At 41.2% G+C, this 23,627-nt stretch overlaps 1 protein-coding gene across 1 annotated transcript; it reads right to left on the reverse strand.

Moving 5' to 3' along the window:
• Positions 1 to 4,392: 4,392 nt before the first annotated feature.
• On the reverse strand, positions 4,393 to 17,350 carry mlip (muscular LMNA-interacting protein). Its single transcript, XM_080016184.1, is given in 6 exon segments — positions 4,393 to 4,520; positions 9,357 to 9,428; positions 10,693 to 10,761; positions 10,763 to 12,673; positions 13,391 to 13,516; positions 17,114 to 17,350. Coding segments are annotated over 4 exon segments (2,052 nt in total). The 5' UTR covers positions 12,584 to 12,673; positions 13,391 to 13,516; positions 17,114 to 17,350; the 3' UTR covers positions 4,393 to 4,430.
• Between the last annotated feature and the right edge of the window lie 6,277 nt (positions 17,351 to 23,627).

The following is a 23,627-nucleotide window of genomic DNA, read 5'->3' on the forward strand; positions in this document are numbered from 1 at the left end:
TAATTGCCTCCTCTGATCCCTACCTCCTTCAGGAGCCTTGTGGTGGACTTGGCTACAAAACCTGTGCAGCCCAACTCCACTGGCCGCACCTTCACGTTCCAGCACCGCCCCTCTGCCTCTGCTGCTAAGTTGGCATACCGCAGCCTCTTCCGTTCGAAATGCCCCATCGATGGCCTCCTCCCATGGGACAGTCAGCTCAACGATAAAGACTCGCCAGCAGGACTTGGACCAGAGGACAAGATCTGGGCGCAGGTTGGTAACTGCAATTTTGGGTGGGAAAGTGAGCCTCTGGCTGAGGTCTACCCGCATTTCCCAATCCCGGGCTGCGTTCAGTGGGCCAGAGTTTGAGAGTGATGCCTTGGTCCGCCGTTCCTCCCCTTCCCGCATGAAGGTTGTTCTCCGTGGGAAGGCAGTCTGGGCATTTAGAGGCATGGCATTGGTGGTTACCCTCTTGTTCTCGATTTCGGCAGCCAACCATTTCAGCACTTGGTTGTGGCGCCAGGTGTATCTTCCTTGCGTTAAGCTGGTCTTGCAACCCACCAAGATGTGTTTGAGGGTTGCTGGGGCTGCACACTGGAGACAGGCTGGGTCCTCTCCATACCAGAGATGTAGGTTGGTTGGGGAGGGCAGGACATCATAAGTGGCTCTGACCATGAAACTTAGCCTATTCGACTCCATGCCCCACATCTCGCTCCATGTAATTTTCCTCCTCTCCACGCCATCCCACTTCATCCAGCGGCCTTGCTGGGCTTGAGAGACTGCCTTGGCACACCTGGCTGCTTCCTCCTGGTGGCGCACCTCCTCCACAACCATGTGCCGCCGTTCGATTAGAGTAGCCTTTTGCCATGTGGGTGTAGTTGTTGCCAAGCCAAGGCCCCCTCTGCCATGTTGGACATGCCCCACTACATCCCGGTGCCTGAGGGCCGTCTTTTCCACCGCAACTGCTGCCGATGGCTTCCATTTCCTTCCCGTTGTTAGGGTTGGAGCTGCACCTCTGACAAATGGATCCCGGGATTCTGTGAGAGTCATCTCCAGCCTTGATTTGGCACATTTGTACTCCTCCACCAGGCTTGAGATTGGCAGGGAGAGGGTTCCGCTGCCATACAGGCCAATGCTGGTAAGGCATCTCGGCAGTCCAAGCCACTTCCTCACTTGTGCATTTACTAGCCTTTCTAGCCGATTGGCATGGGATAGAGTGACCTCATAGATGGAAATTGATCACATGAGACGTGGCAGCAGCCCAAACTGAAAGCACCACAGCTTCAGCTTCCCAAGGAGAGCAGTGTTGTTGATCTGCTTGAGGCCACTGATTGTATCCTGCCTGAGTTGCTCCACCTGCTTCGAGTCTTTGAGTTCTGCGCTATACCAGCGGCCAAGGCTTTTGATAGGCTTCTCCAGAACTGTTGGTATTGGCTCGTTGTTGACATGGAACCTCTCATTGGCAAGCTGGCCTTTGACAATGGAGATACTACAGGATTTGTTGGGTTTAATCTCCATTCGTGCCCATTTGATGCTTCCCTGGAGTTTATCTAGCAGGCATTTGGTGCATGCAATTGTTGTTGTTATTGTTGTTATGTCGTCCATGTACGCCCTGATTGGAGGAAGACGCAGCCCGCTCTTCAACCGTTCCCCTCCACCCACCCATCGGGATGCTCGAATAATAAGCTCCATTGCCATGGTAAACGCCAGTGGAGAGATGGTGTAGCCCGCCATTATGCCTATCTGGAGGTGCTGCCAGGCAGTTGTAATGACCTGTGCTGTAACACAGAACTGGAGGTCTTGGAAGTAGGCTTTGACCAGCCTTGTGATACCCTCTGGGACTTGGAAGAAGTTGAACGCCGTCCACAAAATCTCATGAGGCACTGACATGAAGGCATTGGCAAGATCTAAGAAAACCACATGCAGGTCTTTCTTCTCCTTCTTGGCTGTCTGTACCTGGTGCCAGATGACATTTATGTGTTCCAGGCATCCTGAGAATCCACTTATCCCTGCCTTCTGCACTGAGGTGTCAACAAAGTTGTTCTTCTGCAAGAATACTGAGAGCCTCTGGGCCACAACACTGAAAAATATCTTTCCTTCCACATTCAGGAGGCTGATCTGGCGGAACTGATTGATGGTTGAGGAATTCTTCTCTTTGGGAATCAGGATCCTTCCTGCCCGTCGCCATGCCTTTGGTATAATTCCTTTTCCCCATGCCACTTTCATGAGCTTCCAGAGGTACTTTAAGACGCCCGGTGTGTTCTTATAGAGCCTATATGGAACGCCATTGGGCCCAGGGGCTGAGGCTGTTCTTGCCCGCTTTACTGTGCTCTCAACTTCGCTCCAAGTTGAGGGCCTTGCTTCCAGCTGGTGCTCAGGTGGTTGAATTGGTGGCATGTCATCCGGAATGCTGGCTGGCACATGCCTCTGGTTGTCGGAGTAGGTCTTCCTCAGGTGCTCCACTAGTTCCCTTATTTGTACTTTGAGGGTCCCAGTTTTCTCCTTGACAAAGAGGTCTTTGACAAACTTGTAGGGATCTCTGTAGAAGGCAGTCCTCGTTCGCTCTTTCTTCTTATGTTGCTTTCTCAAGCATTCTGCTCTTCGCAGTGTTGCAAGACACTGCTTGATGTCGCCCTGTAGTGCATCAAGCCCTTTCCTTTCCATTGTTGTGGCCTTCCTCCATTGTTTCCTCAGGTTCCCTCTTTCTTTCACAAGTCGCTTGATCTCTTGTTATCTCCTGGACTTGAGATTTGCTGATGGATCTTTCTGTGTCTGAAGGTTCGTAGTTTTCACCCCAAATCTCTCTGCTCCATAGCTGTATATGATCTCTCCGATCTTGTCCAGCTTTCTTTCCACGCACCCTTTCAGACCTTCTAGAATATGGACAAGGTCTGTGTCTGTGCTTTCCCACTCCTTTTTCTGGCAGGATTTAGGCCACAAGATTAGAGGCTTCCGTCCATTCATCTTCCTCTCTACTGCTGTCTGTGGCTGGGTGGGCTCTGGACTAATGTCCGTTGGTGGATCTGTGCTTGGTTGAGCTTCGTCTGGGGTTCTGATACCCTGTGGACTGTGGTGAATATCCTGCCACTGGGCTTCAATCGAATGATTTGCCCTACCTCTGAGTAAGTAGTGGTCAATGCGAGGCCCCTCGCTAAGCTCTCTCAGGCACTTTTTTCTGCCACAGATGCAGCTTTGTAGCTTGTGTCCCGCCAGTGTTGTTACTCCGTCAACTACTGTGCTGAACATTTGATTCGTTGTAGTTTCCGTTCCAGGGTCTGTTACCGTGTGGTCCGCCGACGAGTCATCTTCCGCCCCCGCTCTCGCAGACTCAAGGGGTGTTTTTTGTTTTGAACTTTTCGTAGCCATTGTTGGGTGGATCCAAGACACTGTGTGGTGAAAGGCTCCTGCTAACATGGGTAGCTAACCCATGCCAGCCCCGTTGGGGTCTGTTCCCTCCTGCCAGCAGTCTCTTCAGGCCGTCACCAGGTCTTTCCCGGGTTGTCAGCTGTCCTTTCGCAGCGGTCACTGGTTTTGACACCAGATATCAGGATTCTTCATAGGACTAGTTGTTAAAATCCCTAAATTTATACATCTACTGATACATTGTGTTTTTGGACAATGGATTTGAGTCAACAATACAACTTGAACATTTTCATGCAATTTTTGTGGCAAGAATCAAGATTATACATATTTCCTACTTTGAGTAAACCGAATCTATGAACAATAAGAATGTTTATCCTTATTGTACACTTACAGTACATGGTTTCTGTCTTTTTTCGTATATCCCCTTTCTATATTGCTGCATTTTGGCCTTTTGCACTTGAAAAAAAAATGTTTAAACAAAGTTGTCCAATTTCCTTGCTATTCTTTTTGGTGAACTATTGACCCAACTTTAGTAGACTGTGGCACCAAGAAGGCATAATATTGTGGATTAGACAAAATTATGGAAACAGAGTCACACGTAATACTATTGAATAGATAATTACACAGATCATTTGTAAAGATAAATCGATTTCCAGATGATATACAGTAAATATAAATCAGTTTCCCCCAGATATTTAGTGAATCTAAATTACTTTGCCTAGATACTTAGTAAATATAAATTACTAATGGCCTATAGAACTCATCATTTGGCATGCTATTTCTAAATCCAACACATTTTATACTGTATGTTACTTTTATTACCATGTACTTAATTTTGTTTCAATTTGTCAATTTATTCAATACTTTTAAATCAAAGTTCAGTTATATTACATGTCACTTTGTTGGCATACATTTTTTAAGAAAACATTGGTCCCATTTTTTAACAATGTATCTGACAACATCATAAGAAGCCATAGGGAGAAAACTATGGAGAGAAAAATAGGACTTCCATAGAAAACAGAACATTTACATCAGTTATAAATTAAATTATGTTGCTCAATTTGTGTAGAAAAAGTTAACGATTATCTTTATTTATTGGAAGTCACCTCGAGGTGGGTGTCTGTGAGGCATCTGTCTGACATCTCCCTGGAATCCTCTTCCACCTGGTCGTCTATAACCTGCCAACACAGAGCGAAATCTGATGAAACACTTATATGTAATGATGTATATACGGCTGATTGCTGTTAATTATATATATTTGGTATTTTTATTTTTTTAATCATTTATAATTACTTTATTTTTTATTATAATTAGTATTTAAAAATTCTGATGGTTTTTTTATATATATTTTATTGTTTTTATTTATTGTATTTATTTCATTATATTTATTTATATGTTTAATTATAATAATTATTTATTTCAGTTTTATTGTTTTGCTTTTAATAGTTTTTTTTTCCCCATTTGTATCCTTGTATGTATTTGGATCATTTTTAATCGGAGCACTAGTTTTACTAGTGTCCCATTAATTAGCATTTACTGCCCACGCTCTGTAGCGAACAGGGAACATACTGTGTTTACATTTAATTAAGCTTTATTGATTTTGAATTAACCTACTTGTTTCATCGGTACATAGTTAGACAATGTACCTCAGCCTGGAAATGTATTTCAAATTGTGCATGTATTTAACCGTCACTCCAGGAGAGAGGAGAATTGTAAATTATTCCTGCTTCATTAACTCAAAATGTCAATATGAATGTTTTGTCAGAGATGATGACTTAATTTATTATTTCAATATTAGAATAATATTTTACAATAACACTTTCTCAACTCTATAGATGCAGTAATAATTTTGTAAGTAAAATTAGACCCGTTGTACCTACAAAAGTCCTATATCCTGTGCATTGAACTGCACTTTATATCGTCTATACATTTTTATCTACTTTTTTTTTTTGGGGGGGTGGGGTATTTCTGTATTTTTTGCTATTTTTATTTTTATATTTAGCTATATCTGTTCAGAATCTTTGGCTATTTCTATAAAATTGGCCATTTTTATGATTACACTGTAACTATTTTTATTTTTATATTTGGCTGTTTCTGTTCTGCATTTTTTTGGCTATTTATGTATTTTGGGCCACGTTTATTTTCACAATTTCACTATTTTTACTATTTAAAATGTATATATTTATTTTGTATATTGTATATATATTTTTTTTTGAGACTATTATGTTTTTTATATATATACAGTATATATATATATATACGTATATAATATATATATTAAATAACAATTTAAACTGTGACAAATTCCTTGCATATGAAAATAAACTGTTTCTGAACTGATTCTGGGCCACAACATTGAAACCATCTGCCTAATATTGTATAGGCCCCCCTTTTGCCGCCAAAGCAGCTTTGACCCGTCGAGGCATGGACTCCACACGACCTCTGAAGGTGTCCTGTGGTATCTGACACCAAGACGTTGGCAACAGATCCTTTAGGTCGGGTAAGTTGCGAGGTGGGGCCTCCATGGATCGGGTTGTTCCAGTACATCCCACAGATGCTCGATCGGATAGAGATCTGGGGAATTTGGAGGCCAAGTCAACACCTTGAATTCTTTGTCATGTTCCTCAAACCAATCCTGAACATATTTTGCAGTGTGGCAGGGCGCATTATTATGCTGAAAGAGTACACTACCATCAGGGAATACCGTTGCCATGAAGCGATGTACTTGGTCTGCAACAATGTTTAGCTAGGTGGTACGTATCAAAGTAACATGAATTCCAGGACCAAATATTTCCCAGCAGAACATTGCCTAGATTATCACACTGCCTCGGGCACCTTGCCTTCTTCCCATAGTGCATCCCGATGCCATCTTTTCACCAGGTAAACGATGCACACGCACCCAGCCATCCGTATGATGTAAAAGAAAACGTGATTTATCACACCAGGCCACCATTTTCCATTGCGCTTTTGGTGGTGGACAGGGGTCAGCATGGGAACTCTGACCTCTCTGCGGCTACGCAGCCCCATACGTAGTTTAGCAAGAACAACCCTGTCTTGCTTCCTGAATTCAGGAAGTGAGAGTTTCACAGACATATTGGGGCTGCCGGACCGTGTCCTCCATAATCCCTCTCCCAGGGATTCCCAGTGGGGAGTTTATGTCCCTTGCTTGAAACCCCAGACTTTTTTTTCATTCCCAAATAATGAAGGTGCCAATAGGACACTCACCAGGCAACGACATGGACTTTCCATCCCAAGATAATAAAATCAGAGCAAGATATGAAGATAAAAAATGACTCTTTATATGACTTTTTATCTCTAGTTAACAGAGGCTGCCCCGACCCCCTTCCCTTTGTATCTCACACACACACACATGCACACACACATACACACACACACACACACACACACACACGCACGCACGCACGCACGCACGCACGCACACACACACACACACACACACACACACACACACACTATATTCCCTTTTGAACCCTTCCTCACTCTGAGAGGCTTATCTCCCAGGATAATGTCGTAAACGATGGATGCAGCCTTAAAGTGATCTCACTTTATATTTTCTGTTAGGGTTAGGGTTAGGGTTTAAGAAGTCTGAATGAATGTTAATCTATGTACTGTACAAGATGAAATGACGGCTTTATAGTGTACTAATTTACATATGGCCATTTTTCCATCTAGTTACCAAGGGATGGGAATCTCTGTCACAACTATGATTGCAATGTTAATTTGTATTGTGTAATCAGACTAAGAATGATAACTTTATGCCATTTATTAGTAGTGTTACAAATTATATTTAATTGTTGTTAATTAGAAATCATCTCAACAGTTGATTAGTCATGAATCTTATTTTACTAATAGAATGGTTTTGAAGGGTAACTGATGTCTCAATCATGTTTTTTTTTAATGTTTTTTATGTGTGATGTATGCACACAATTATCAGAAGAGTTTATGTTTAAACCACTTATTGGTTTGAGCATACTTATGTATGAAATTATGTGACTTATGCGCATATGGTTTAATTAATTCAAATAATTCACTCGTCAGAAAAATAATAGCAGCCAGTTCAAGAGAGGAGATGCCAAAAACTCTGCCTCCTCTGGCTAGTTCCCAAAACTCGGCCTCCTCTTGCTAGTGTTCAAAAGGTGCACGGCGACCATTTTGCCTCAGGCTAGTCCTCACCTCAAAGCTTAAGAAATCTCAGTGATTTTTACATTAAGTTTTTCGGTGTATTTTCTTTAAGTTCTGTTTTCGCTAAAATCTGTGCGCAATTACATTTTTATTGAACAAGCCTTCTTCAGTCACCTAAGTGTAGAACTGTGTTTTTTTATTCTTTTTATTCTTTTTATTCTTTTGTTTCAATAAACATTGTGGTTTTGTAGCATGTTATTTCCTTTTTGTTGTTTTTCACCCGACCCACGATCAAGCCCTAGTTGATTGAAGCTGTCAATCAAGCTAGCTGGTTAATTAACATACAGCCAAAACCTCAGAGGAACACAGGAGCCATTGCCGAACAATCCTGACATCATCGGAGAACCAAATCCGGTCAGGTCCCATCTGTTCAGCTAACCATCCATTTTCCTGAGAGGCAAGCGACAGCTAGACTCCCACATGGCATAGCTGAGTTAGTTTTGTCACTTCATTTAGAATCCTCTATTCATTTGCTTGCCATATCTTTACCATATAGTACTATTATTTTCTTTATCATATATTTTACTGTTATTATATATGAAATAATGAAAAAATATGAAAAAATAAATCCAATTTATCAGGAAGAAATTTGTCTGCTTGTGTTCTTAAAAAATTTAAGACAGAATATGGTGTATCCGGAAAATAACTCCAAACCTCATGAGACTGATGAGTTATAATGAATTAGTTTTTTTCTTTTCCTCCGAAGTGGGAGGTGGTGCTTCAATTTTATAAATGTCTGATAGTCAGGAGTGATAGTCGGGTCACACCAATGGGGATGGGGCTTCTGTGCCCCCGGTGTTTGTGGGCGTGTCGGCTCAAAATCAACTGGCTGTGTCCGTTTTCAAACCTCTATCTCGTTCTATATTTAAAATACATTATATAGATAGATGGTGCCGTGTCTTCTTATTTTTTTATTAAAATGGTGGAGCTGTTTACTTAAATTACCTCTCAAAAAAATCACGTAAAATAATCTTGCCATCCCATCCCTTGAAATAAAAAACTGTCTTTGTTGGAGAAACATAAAACTAAGTGTTCCTTATTTTAGTTAGTTTAAGGGACGTTTAAGAGACGACGGACGAGAAGGGTTAGACTTCACTCCCCACGCGCATCAATAAGCCTTGGGCGCCCATGAGCCTATTGCCATTTCACTGGGCGTCCCTTCTTGGACCACTTTTGGTAGCCACTAACCACTGCATACTGGGAACACCTGGCTGGGAAAAACTGTCGTTTTGGAGATGCTCTGACCCTGTCGTCCAGCCATCACATTTTGGCCCTTGTCAAAGTTGCTCAATTCCTTACGCTTGCCAATTTTATGCAGCATTTATGCATGCATTTTAAGCACACTTGTTTATGTTCTGTCTTCTAATACATTTTGAGGTTTATTACATATTGAATATTTCCAGTTAACCATTATGTATATTGCATATTGCCATTTTATTTTTTCTCTTTTTATTCTATTACTTTATCTATCTATCAATCTATCAATCTATCAATCTATCAATCTATCTATCTATCTATCTATCTATCTATCTAGTTAGTTTGTGTTCTAAATACTGTAGGAACCAATCATCACCATGAAAAATAGTTGCATATGAAAATAAACTTTGCGGAATAAACTGATACTGGTTCTGATATAACAAAACAGGGACAATCCCCTTTCAAGTCCAAGTTCAAGTTCAAGTTCAAGAGACTATTTGTCACATACATTCCCTGACAATCACTGTGATGTAGTATATATAACTGTCCAATTCTTGTATTTTTTAAAAAGCTTAAATATATCTTAAATATATCTTAAAATGAATGTAAGTCACCTGCTGCTCCATCAACAGGGTGTTTGTGGGAATGGCAGCCAGCGATTTGTAGCTCGACTTGATCTTGTGCGGCTGAAGGTCAGAAAAACACAAATTAAAAGGTCTCTTTTATATACATTCCAGAAATCTATAATGAAGAGCCGATTAAAAATTGTAATAATGCAGTTTTTATGTGAAAATCAGGGATGTTTTATATAGTAAAAAAATAATAATAATAATAAATATATAATATGAGTTTATACGTAAGATATGTAACACTATAAAATAGTATATAAGAGTATGAAGTATTACGACCAAATATTTCATATATACATTTTATATTTTTTTCTATTAGATATTTATATTTTATATAATAATAACATTGTTTAGATACTTTTCATTAATAATTTCCAACTTTTAGGTCTATATTTATTGTTTATCACCAGGTTTATTGTATATTGCCATCTTGTATTGCTTACCATTAACTGTAGTTTATTGTACAGTTTCACATCATTCCATCCTCTAGTTAACTTTAGGTTATTTGCATGTTGCCATCTTATTTTAATTGTTTTATTCTAGTGCTTTATTATTATTACATCTATCATTGATATTATCTTACAATCTATCTTACTATCTATCTTACTATCTATCTTACAACGGCTTCGTCAGTCTGTCCATCTGTCTGTCTGTCTATCTATCTATTTATTTATCTATCTATCTATCTATCCATCCATTCCACCCTTACATAATACTTCTTAATGCTTCTTTTCTGACTCTGCTTCTCAAAATGCACCTGTTGGTAAGAATAATCTTCTTAAAGTTTTCACCCGGCTCACATCTGAGGCAGAAACCAGATTTGGAAAAAAGCCTCTAACAAAGGCAGCTTCCTACTTACTGATGATGACATTCTGCTTCAGAGAAGCAGTTCCTCAGATGTCACCAACCTTATAGTATTTATAGTTTAGGGTTTGTAGTTAATAGGCTTTCTGTGCTTTTGGGCTCTTGGGTTCCATAGAGACTCTCCTGAATGTCTCATTAACATTTCACTGATACCTACTCTTTCATCATTTGTTATTTGTTGCCATGTAATCCATGTAATTGCAGATATGTTTACTCGTTTCGTACTGCATATCCATCGCTATAAATTTTATTTTATGTTACACCCATAACCATACTAGCAGCAATATTGACACTTAGCCCCAGATATATCCTTTTAACTTAACGTATCCTATGCATAGAATTGCTTTTTGTTGAATCTCTGTGTTTGGAACAAATAAAACCTCAAGTTCAACAAGCAGCAAAATGTGTTTCATGCAACAAGGCCACGAGGTGTGAGCCAGAAGGACAGAGTATCTACCTTCCGTCTTCTGTCTTCCCTGTCTGCACAAAGCCTCGGGGAGGGGGTGGGGCAAAGGGAGGGGGAGAGCGAGGGGCAGGGAGAGGGGGAGGGTGGGGGGGGGGTCCCAGATGGTGGGAGTAGAAGAAGGAGAGGGCGAGAGTGTAGGAGGTGTAGGAGAGCTGCTGGGAGATGGCCATCCGGGGAAGATAATAGGTGTGTATCGAGAGGACGATAGACGGTGAACTTTGAAAATTGGTGGCATCCTGTTGCTGGTAGAAACGGGGTGAGTCCCCTGCCAGCACGGTGCGGGTGGTGGTGGTGGTGTTGATGGTGTTTCTGAGAGTTTTGGCACCTTGGAGACTGTGATAGTGGGGGAGAGATGTAGGGCTGTGGAGGGCGGTGTTCTAGTCCAGCAGGAGGGCGGAGGTCTGGCCCTAAGGCCTGCAAGGTGGCCATCAGGGAAGGACGGCAAGGGGCTCCATTTGCGCAGTGCAGGACTTCTTACCAGGTCAATGGGTTCAGGGGATAGGGTGACAGGGGACAGGGCCACAGGTGACCAGGCAACAGGGAGAGCGGCAACAGACTGACAATCTACCACTGCACACCCCCTACTCTCCCGTATGATCTGATAACTTGCAGGTTTAAGTTTGGAAGGAGAATGAAACTGTGACCATGAGGCCGGTGAGCGGTGGACCTGATTGGACTCCGGACCTTCTGAGATGGTCCTGTCACTGGGGAAACTGAGAGTCATGGGTTTGAGTATTGGTGTGGGGGACTGAAGCCCTCGAGGGGATGAAGCTCGGCCCATCGCGTCCTCAGGTCCCCCTTCAGCGTGAAGACCCCAAGGAGAGCGAATCCTTCCAACAAACGTAGGTTCACAGGTTGTATGCTTGGTTTGAGGACTCGTGTTGGAGGTCTCCTCGAAGTGCACTGTCAGAGGGGAGGTGGTACATCGGTTGAAGTCCCATTTGCCCTGGTTACCTTGGTTACCTTGTTTAGTTTGAGGACTTGCGTTAGGGGTCTTCCTGAAGTGTACGGTCACAGGGGAGGTGGGACATCGGATAGGGTCCCAGTTGCCCTGGTTACCTCGTTTGGTTTGAGGACTTCTGTTGGGGGTCTCCTCGAAGCGCACAGTCAGAGGGGAGGTGGGAGATCGGTTGGAATGCCAGTTGTCTCGTTTAACTTGGTGATTGCGTGTTGGACCACCCATGGCAGGCATGGAGGCCAGTGGCAACAACGCCCTGGAAGTGGACACCTCCAGGGGAATCGAGGCCACGCGGCATGCAGCAGAGCAGGCGCTGCACGTGGTCCGGGTGACGCTATTGACCGGCCAGCATGGGGAGTACGGCCTCCGCAATGCCGGGGACAGGACAGGCAGGCGGCCCTTCCGCAGGATGGCCGTGAGGAGGGAGAGGCGGGTGACGGGGGGGCGGCGCCGCTGTGTGGGCGGAGACTGGGGATCCATGGAGGAGGACAGGCTCTCCCAGGAGGATGTGATGCTTGCCTGGGCGAGGCCCAGCAGGCTGGAGCCCGAGGCAAGGGAGTTGCTCCGGACCCGTACCACGGTGGGCGTGAACATGCCAGAGCGCACCGAGGAGCAGGGGGACACCATGCGGCTCAGGGACAGCGGAGAGACCGGGTTGGACGGGAGCTGCATGGAGGACCAACCCCGGTCCCCGTCCCCATCGCTGCTCCGGTCACTGCCCCCCTCCCTGAGCCAGGCCTCGGACAGGAGGGACTCCCGGGAGGAAGCCGAGGTGGAGGACAGGCGGCTTGGACTAGGTCCATCACCTAATGCCGCAGAAGCTGTATTTACCAACCCGACACCCGAGACGACGCCGGCCCCGGGATGGATCCTGTGACAGGGCTGCTGGGAAAAGCCCCCATATTTACCAGCAGCTGTTTCCATGGGAGCAGGGAAGCCACGCTCTGTATTTTCGTCCCTGACACTGACTGAAGGAGCTTGAAAGAGGGAGGCGTGACCCGCAGAACTATTCATCTAGACGAAAAAGGAGGAAAAACAAACCCTTCATTAAAAAAAAAGTGAGGTGAATGTTTGTTAAAATGTAAATATAATCTCACACTGCAGAGACATTCTGTTGTTGGAGAAGAAACAAATTTGGCTGTTACAAGGAAACCCCGACAGATAATTATCCCAAAAGTTGTCTTTGGCTTTTTGAACTGATTTATTCTCAGTTTTCTGTCAGACTGGAGCAGGAACTAGATGTATCTGCACTACGCTGAGGCGTATATATATATATATATATATATATATATATATATATATATATACACTGTATATACTGTGTATGTATATATATATACTGTATCTATATATACTGTATAAATATTAAGTATAAGTATAAATATTATAATATAATGATTTCAAAATCCTTTTTTTTTTTGTTTGTACTGTTTGGCCAGTCATCAGATTCTGGCTGATAATGTGAATTGAAGCCTGCCCACGTGGTTCTATAGTACATCTTGCCATATGTGGACGCAAGTGCACACGCCAAGACCAGCGGTTCAGTTTAATGTCTTTCTTTGGATAGGGGATGAAAAGAAAGAAAGGAAATGTGAGTTGGTTGATGAGAAGGCTATTCAGTAATTTAGCCCAGGATATTCTTATTTTCTGTCAAGACCTGTTGATGTTAGGCTTAGGTTGACTGAGTATAAATATATATACTTGTTTATACAATGTGGTACTTTCACTTACTTTAAAAGTGGTACAACCCTGGGTTTGGCTCCTGGCTCCGTCCTCTGAGTCTTGGATAAAAACGATCTTGGCTTTTTAAATCCTGCCCTCTGACATGGTGTCACCATCCTCTGTCGCAGCCCAAATCTAATGGAGGAAAGAAGAGGAGGAGATGTTAAGGAAAAGAAGAAAGGAAGGAAGGAAGGAAGGAAGGAAGGGAGAAGGAAGGAAGGAAGGAAGGAAGGAAGGACCTGAGGGACTGAAATGTGAGCGACTTCCTGCTGCAGGGGAACACATGTTCCAGCACATGTTCAGTCTCAGATTAGAAACAGCAGAATTCACACCGTCAACAAGGGAGTACTTCATGTCATAATAATAATAATAATAATAATAATAATAATAATAATAATAATAAACTTTATTTGTGTAACACAATTCATACATACAGTATGTATATATATATATATATATATATATATATAGCCATCAGCCATCAGTGCTTTAATCGGTTATGGTCAAAATGTATTCTTGTTTTTAGTCAGCTTCAATAAGTTGAGATGTACATAAGCCCTAAAAATTCATCCCAACACATGGATATGTGTGATATGTTTTGAATTTGCAGAAAGTTTTGAACATAAGCCCACTTCTTGCTGAAACACATATGAGCTATAAAAAGTTCCAGTTTTGACCTTCAGTGTGAACCCGTGTATAGTTTAACTGTAAAACCCATGGCCCAACATATAAAAAATAAGATGCAGATGTTGTGCTGATGTGATGGGACCAGATCAGTATTAAAGGACTGATTGATATTTTGAAGATTAGCTTTACCTGTTTATGTTCTATCTTCCAATTCATTTTGAGGTTTATTCCATATTGCCATTTTCTTTTTTCTCTTTTTTATTTTATTACTTTATTATTATTCCTCTATCTATCTATCTATCTATCTATCTATCTATCTCTATCTCTCTCTCTCTCTCTCTCTCTCTCTCTCTCTCTCTCTCTCTCTCTCTCTCTACAGTATCTATCTATCCATCCCTCTATCTACTGTATATATCTATCTATCCATCCATTCATCCATAATGTATTGTTTGCATAGTATCGCATTTGTATATTTCTATATCTTAAATATCTATTATTTTACTATTTTTGCGTTGCATTTTAGCTATTTGTATACATCTTATATTTTAATTATAATTATTTTAATTGTTTTTTATCCTATTTGATTTAATTGTGATTCTCCTTTTTTTCAACTATCTTTACAGTCAGCTTTATCTTTACTCATCCCCCTCTACGTCTCAGCAGAGTGAATGTAAAAACTCGTCAGAGGTCAAAGGGTAAAAGGAAACGTCCCAAGTGTCCATGGGTCAAGCCGTCTCCGTGGATCACGTTTCCACGCATGTGAACTCACACACAGATGTTATGTATTTATAACACACACACACACACACACACACACACACACACACACACACACACACACACACACACACACACACACACACACACACACACACACACACACAGGTGCAGCAGGAGGTGGACCACTGCCCTCACTGCATATTTAATGTTTTGCAGCAGAATTGACAAGGTCAGTGCAGAGCTCCTGCACAGATACATCATCTGACAATATTGTAGATTTCCACATTTGTATTGTTTGTTTATTTTAAGGTTTATTGTACGTTTTCAATGTTATTTTTATTCTTTTATTGGTTAATTTTTTGGTTTATATTTATTGTTTATAATTAGGTTTATTGTATACTGCCATATTTTCATTGTTGATTTAATTTCAAAATGTTCTGTCTTGCAATACATTTTAAGGTTTATTGCATTTTGCCATTTTTTATTTATAGGTTATCTCAGCCAAGCACTACAAGTGATTTAAAATATAAAAAAAATATATATATTTATCTAAGATTAAAGCATAAAACAGGAAAAGTGGCGGTTAGGCTCCAGCAAATAATTTATTTTAACGGAAGAGACAAGGCAAAAATGCGGCTGATATGTACAAACACAGAGGGTCCGTAATCGCATCCGACAGTCAGAGCTTCTCCCTAGTGCCCGTCAGATGAACTGCCTCTGGGTTTCTTATCACAAAATACAGTACGTCAGGGAAAATTGGAGAGCTGTTTTTCCAGAACAACATTGAGTAGTTTGCTCAGTTGGACATTTACCATTTTCCATGAAGTTTAAAGCAAGTTTAAAACTCACTTTATATAGTGTTTTTAACGTGCAAAGAAGCTCACAGTGATAAAATCAAATAACGGATTACTATGGACGTAAAAATCTCGCAGAAGCTTTACGTCTTGATCTACATGTGGAGCAGAAAAATAATCTCTGGGTACATCACATTTTGCAAGCATGCAAAATAATATGGAGAATATCATGGGTTGATCCAGGAGCCTTCGTTTGGATGGTGGACAATTCAAGGCCTATTTCAGGTTTGACAGAGAACAGTTTAATTTTCTTCTTCTGAGTATCACCAGAAACAGCTCCAGTCTCTTTCCATTGACTATAATTAGTTCTAAGTGCAGTTCCAATAAAAAACTTAAATAAAAAAGGTCAATTCTGGTCATAGCGGTGGCCCTGAAACTTGAAAACTTTGAACGTGACATGATATTTACGCATTGCGGAGGAGGGGGCGGGGCTTATCGCTGCACATCACTGCTTTTCACTACAGGATCCATAGGAATGAATGGACCTCGGCTTTGTTCCTGTCGTTTGTCGGATTCTCTGTGAAGCCGGCTTTAAAGCTTCTGTTCTGTTTTAACCTTTTGAAATATAATATGTATATTCTGCACATCGCGTGGGAGAGCTGGGTGGAAATGTCAGCATTTGTTTCCCGTGGGAGCGGCCTTCCAGCGGCTCTGAAGCTTCTGGACTTTCTGCACAGTGGAAGTATAAAGCAGCGGGCGTGGTTCTAATTAAGGGTTTTTAGCTCCAGTCCAACATGGCAACATGGCTGCTCCCCTCAGAGCAGACGGGGCATTAACAGAGCACTGGATGCCAAAATAATCTGAGGGGATGTCGAACTCTGACTTTAAAATCAACAAGATTTCACTTGTATAACAAAAATCACTGTGTATGGGGCTGTTTAGCTGGCTTGTAGTGGAAGATGTTTTTTGTTAATAAAAAGAGTTGGTAAAAAATACAAATAATAAAGATCGTAAAATACTAATAAAAATATATAAATATGATATAAATACTATGGTAATAATAAATAAATTAATAATACAATCAATGCAAAAATAGAAATGATAAAAATAGTATCAGCTTTTAAACACCTTTTAAAATTCCCTTTAAAAATGAAATCAACTTACTGTTCAAACACTGTTGCTGTTAAATATTGTTTCTTTGTTATTAGAAACCACAAGATCAGATTCAAGCATTTCCTAACATTTATTTGGGATTACTATGTATGAGGTGGTAATGTGTGTGTGTCTGTGTGTGTGTGTGTGTGTGTGTGTGTGTGTGTGTGTGTGTGTGTGTGTGTGTGTGTGTGTGTGTGTGTGTGTGTGTGTGTGTGTTACACAGACGGAAAGATTAAATGCTCTCTCTGTGCCATTTAAAAGTGCTGTTTGTTTTTCAGATTAATATCCACCTCCAACACAACTGGGCCGTTCCAACCTTCAGGGTCACACAGACCTCCAGCCACGTCCCTCCATAAAAAGACATTTCAAACAGGATACAAATGGAATAAAATCAAATTAACAGGATTATAATGCAAATTTTAAATCCAAATCGTACCTTCTCCAGAGTCCTACCACTGTCCTCCACTTAGGCTCCAAATGTTTCTACTTGCTGTCCAGTTTTGGAGGCGCGTAAAAGAAGATACAAGTGAAGCCAGAAACTGAAACTTGGAGTTCTAACTTTTCGGTTCTTCGTGTGAAGTCCACTGTGTCTTACAGCTGGTGTGTGTGTGTGTGTGTGTGTGTGCGCGTGTGTGTCTGTGTGTCTGTGTGTCTGTGTGTCTGTGTGTGTGTGTGTGTGTGTGTGTGTGTGTGTGTGTGTGTGTGTGTGTGTGTGTGTGTGTGTGTGTGTGTGTGTGTGTGTGCATGGAAGCCCTGGCTCCTTTTTATAGACTCATAACGTCCACAAATAGATCTGAGACAGCAGCCGGCCTTACGGAATACGATAACAATGTTGACACTGGGAGCTGCTGCTGCTGTTGCTGGAAACTCTGGTATGGATCCAAATGTCAGGGAAAATGTCAGGGTTTTATAAAAAAAATTATTACAGAGAAAACCTAGGAACATAGTACTATTAGGATAAGTGCTCCTAGTTAGCATTGTGTTACTGTTAATGTTTATGTGTAAATTATGTGTTACCTCTTTTTTGGCTGCATTGTTTTTGCTGCTGTAACTCCTGAATTTCCAATCAGGGATTAAAAGTTAAGGTCTTAGCTCATCTTATCTTATCTACAAAACATGGACATTGTGTGTCCTCTGTGTGAGTTAGGAATAGAGCAATAAGGGCCGGTTCACATGAAGCAAACTGAAACGCAAGACGTATCAAAGCGCTTGGAAAGTTGTGCTACAGTCGACCAAAACCAACCAGAACTTCACACAAACTTAGTAAGAATGTAGGTAAAAAAAATGAAATTAAACCATGAGCATAAAACCCCTGCAGAAGCTTTACTTCTTGATCTACATATGGAGCAGAAAAAAAGACCTATGTGTGCATCCCATTCTACAAGCCTAGACAAGACAGCTTGATTTTCTTTTGACCACAATTGGTCCGAGAATCACCAGAAACACCTCCAGTCGAGAGACGGTCTCTCCGGCACAATGGCTGTGCATCTGCCTGAGGTAAATAGCCTGCTCTTCACTATATCGTTCCTTAGTTGATGTAGCAGGTGGAGACTCTTTTAAGTCCATCACCTTCAGTTACCGTGTGGGTCACTCCACAGTTGCAGGCATTGTGTGAGGCTACCTGGAATAACCTTGTTGGGGAATTCATGCCACCACCTAACAAGAACAGTTTGAGAGCAATTGCAGGAGATTTCCAGGAGCTGTGGCATTTCTCCAACTGCATTGGGGCAGTGGATGACAAACATGTAGTCCATCCAGGCACCTGTCTCCAGTAGATCCCTGTACTATACCTGTAACTACAAAGGATCCTTCTCCATTATCCTGTGGTAGATGCTCATTATCACTTCCAGGTGGTGGATGTTGGCACTTATGGCCGAAGCAGAGTTGGTGGCCCATTTCACTTTCGGCTTTTGGAAGAGCTCTTTGGTGGGGAAGTCTTGACATCCCAGAAGACACACCTCCACCTGGCGATAAACATCTGGGACCAATCAACCAGATGGAACAGGATGTGACCGTACCCGGGGCAAAACCTAGGGAGAGAAAAGCAGGTGTAGAACTGCAGTGGTGGCTGTACAGGAGAGGACTAGGAGTAACCCCAGACCTTGCAGAGACAGTTGTAAAAGCCACCTGCATTATATACAACCTTTTGAGGTGTTATTCCGCTGAGGACCATGCACGTGAGACAGGGCAGTGGATCGTCTCATGTCAGTTTTTCTTCTCTGCTGTCGGTGCAGTGTCCTGGTCGGAAGATATTGTTTAATGTATCCTAGAGGTCACTTGACAAAAAAGAACACTGAAAAAACTTAATATGGAATGTAATTTACTTTTCTATGTCCTGTGGTTTTCTATTGTGATAAGCAGTTAAAGTAATTAAGGACAAAACATGCCCCAATGCCTCATTTATCATTAGTTGATAAATGTGCCAAATGTATGCTGGGAAGCGCAATAACAATTATTTTCCAAAATACAGATACCTTTCAGAAAAAATGTCACATAAATGATACAGCCCATTTGCACCAATATCAGCTTCATCCACAACCCTCTGAATTTCCATCCTGACTGCTGCCCTTTTTCTGACGGGGCAACCTTTAAATGTCCCCACAAGGCTCATAATCGGGTTCATAATTGCTTTTTTTGGTTTTCAAGTGTTTCAAGGGCGGTTTTCTGGAACTAAGCTCTTGCTCTGTACTCCTCTTCCTCTTAAAACTGTGGCATGTCCATTAGAGACAGGGTGGCCAGAGTGATGGACTGGCCGCTGCCTGCTCTTTGGGTGTCTTGGTCGACTGGAGCCAGGGTGAGGGTTATGAGGCCCTCACTCTCATCTTGGGGAAAGTGGCCACTACATTGCTGAAAACACTGTATTGGGACATTTAGCCCAGCTATGACCAGATGTCCCATGTTCAGAGCTGATATTCCTCAAGGCATTGTTCAGTCTATTTGAATCTAAATAATATCCGCTGGACGGGTCGTACAGTTCGTGGTATGCTTGAACAACAATGATAAGCCTCTCTAACCCTAACCCTAAAAAATAATTGATTCACACCGAAAAGATGCCACATGTGAACCGGTGCTAAGTCTGTATGACTTATAAGAGGATTCTGTGAGAATAGTGCCTTTCTCTGCGAGTTGGGATACAATTAAAATGTTTTTCATGAAACCCAAATCTGAAAATAGTGTAATATTTATCAACTTTTATTACATGCATTTTGCTTGCTTGATTTGCTTTTGTTGCTACTATTTTATGGCCTTCTATTAATTAGTACTTTGAGTTGCATGTTGTGTATGAAAGGCACTATACATATTATTATTATTATTATTATTATTATTATTATTATTATTATTATTATTATTATTATTATTATTATTATTATTATTATTATTATTATTATGAACTTCATCAGAGCATTGTTCCTATCTTTTATTTTTAATCGTTACAAATGAGAAACGACACATAATTAGACAATTAGTCCGATGAGTGGAATAATCTGAACGTCTCCCTGGGGTCAATGCTTGACCCTTTCACAGGAATCACACTTCGACCTTGGAGAGTGCTACATCAGCCCCGGGTGTTATCTCACTCCCCGTACCCACGACACAAGTGTTTGAGTTTAATAATCGACTTTTCTTATTACTTATTAATCTTATTACTTATTATTATTGCCAAGTTTTAATGTGAGATTCTGTGAAACCACATACTACACTATATACTAAAATGTATTCTATACTATATATGACACTATACTGTCCTATATACCACATACTGTTGGATAATTCTCACTGCGTGGACAGTGCTGTAACCTTGTTTCTCTACAGGAAAAAAACTGGGAATATATTAACAGGAGAATAAAGAGAGAGCTACAGATAGTGATGGCGAAATGATGCTTTCTGAATCTTCAAACCTTTTTGAATAATTGGATTGAAAATTGTTTTGCAACTCAAAGCTTCATTCAAGCTTCAGAAATGATGGGATTCAGTAATCATTATCACTTAATACTGATGAAAACAAAATATCATCGTATGAATATAATGACTAACGCATCCTATAAGTACGGGTAATCATAATTAGATACAAGCACCATCTTCATCATCATTATAAGGTAGTTATAAGATAGATGCAACATATAGTAGCATCAAACACATTACCACTACAGGTATCAACATTTTTAGATGTGTAGAAATTCATCTCCCCAGCACATCTCCTGGCCAAGCAAATGGGTCCCAAGTGTCAGCATGGTCTTTTTTTAAATTATCACATAACACTTTTACAGCTCGTATGGCTAAAGACAAATTCCTGTCTGCATTATTGGCAGGAATGTAAATACAACACGATTCACCTACCATAGCACATACACCTCCTTGAGCAACACTCTATAATGTATGATATTTAGCCTTCTTATAGTCTGTAGATACACCTACAGGTGTTATTACAGATGTAAAGAAATGTTCAACTTCCCCCACAATCTTGTACTTAGCTGGAACTGATGTCATGGAGGTATATATAATGAGAGGCCGTCTGGACTTTGAGAGAGAATATGCTCCCCTCGCCGTGCCGCGACATAATACCGACCTGCTACACCAGTAACAATGGAGATAAGTCATGTACACTCACCGGTGGACATCTTACACACACACCCATACACGCACGCATGCACGCTCGCATGCACGCACACACGCATACCTGCTTGGAGTGCACCCCAGCAAGGGGTGCTTTCCTTTCCTTTCCTCCCTCATTTACTGCCATAACCTTGACAGGAAGAGGCCACGTGACCAGTTGTAGTTCCAGTGTTCCTGGACCTAATTCAGTTTTTCAATACATGTTGTCGTCCAATGTTCATGTTTTTGTGTAAATGTTGTTTGTTTCTATGTTTATTTGTCTCACCGTGGTGATTTTCACCCTCTTGGAGTAGTGATCAGTTGTTTATAGACCCAAACATGACAAATAGTTCTCCAAAGAGGGGGGTTGGTGGTGGCTCTCCATAACCAAAACTGTGCTCTTGTCATTCTACAGGTCATCCACAGGACAGAGTTATTGCAGCAGTTCTTGATGATTTAAGAATTAATAAAGAGTTGCATTGCATTCTCCCTCAGGGAATTCATGTCTTTTGAACACATTGTTATATCTATAAACTGCAGTGCTCCGATTTTAATCATTACTGTCTATTGGCCACCCAAAATCTAAATGTGGCTTTCTTGATGAATTCTCTGAGCTACTGTCCAAGGTTTCCACTGATTATGATTGTATAATTATCTCAGGTGATTTTAATATTCATGTTTTACAATCAAGCAGACACAGATGAGGCATTTGACCTCACTCAGCATGTTTCTGTAATAAGACGCATACGTGGGACTTGGTCATATCAAAAGGACTTAATAGCACTGTACTCTGTGTCATGGATGTGGCTATTTCCGATCAATGTTGCATACTTTTTGATGTGTCTGCTTTTCCTGTACATCAGAGGGGTACCCGAAAAATGTTAAAACATATTGATTAACAATAATACCATTGATAACTTGAAGGGAATTGTCAATGAGTCACAGCTGTTCATGGCATCATCAACTGAGGATCCTGTGAACAACCTCAACTCAAAAATACAAAATATTGATAACATTGCACCTGTTAAAACTAAAAACACGGAAAAAGGAGAAATGGAGCTGTTGTTATGCAGCATAAGAGTGTCGCCAGGCAGAATGAAAGTGGAGAAAGACAAAACTTCAGGTTCACCATGAAATTTACAAGGATAGACTCAATCAACATATAAATTTAACAGCCCAAACAGTCTTTCTTCTCTTAAATCATTAATGAAAAAATCAACAATAGTGAAGTGCTCTTCTCCACTGTTGATCTACTTATTAATTCACCATCTACAACCCCATCAGTGATGCTCTCCACTTGAAAAGGTGAAGAGTTTGCTACATTTTTCAATAACAAAATTATAGCCAACAGAGAGAATATTATTAAAATAAATCACCACAATTATGCAGATGATTCACAACTGTGCATATCCCTATCTCCAGATAACCTACACCCCATACACTCCTCACTCAGTGTATTCACGATATTCATGTATGGATGTCACAGATTTTTTTACAACTGAACAAAGATATAACGGAAATACTCATCTTCAGTGCAAAGACACTGAAAGAAAATTATAGCTCATCTCAGTTCTCTGTCCCTGGAGAGCAAGAATGAAGCCAGAAATCTGGGTGTAATCATAGACGCTATCTAAATTTTAAGAGCCATATCAATCACATCACAAAATCAGCTTTCTACCATCTAAAAAAATATTTCAAAATTAAGAGGCTTCCAGTCAAAAGCAGACTCTGAACAATGAATCCATGCATTCATAATCAGTAGATTAGACTACTGTAACGGCCTATTCACCGGCCTCCCAAAAATCAGCTGTGAAAAGCGGCTATAGTTAATCCAAAATGCAGCTGCACACGTTCTCACCGGGACTAAAACGTTAACACATAACACCCGTTCTTTGATCTTTACATTGACTCCCTGTTAAAACTAGGATTGATTTTAAGACTCTGCTACTTGTATATAAAGCTCTAAATGGCCTTGCACCTGAGTATATAAAAGAAAGGTCCACAGGTAGTGGTGTTTTAACCATTCCTCGTACCAACTCTAAAGCAGGGGAGGCTGTCTTCTGTATCTATGCTCCAAGTAGATACAACACCCTGCCTGAGGACCTGAGAGAGGCCCCCACACTGAACACTTTTGAAAGCAGGTTAAAAACCTTGCTGTTCACTAGTCTATGACTGAGTTCTGTGTGTGTGTGTGTGTGCGTGTGTGTGTGTGTGTGTGTGTGTGTGTGTGTGTGTGTGTGTGTGTGTGTGTGTGTGTGTGTGTGTGTGTGTGTGTGTGTGTGTGTGTGTGTGTGTTATGTATGTTGTGAGATTTGTGTGTGTTCTGTATGCTGTATGATTGCACTGCACTGTTCTTA

This window comes from Zeus faber (genome assembly GCF_960531495.2).
Source record: "Zeus faber genome assembly, chromosome: 16".
Classification (NCBI taxonomy): Eukaryota; Metazoa; Chordata; class Actinopteri; order Zeiformes; family Zeidae; genus Zeus; species Zeus faber.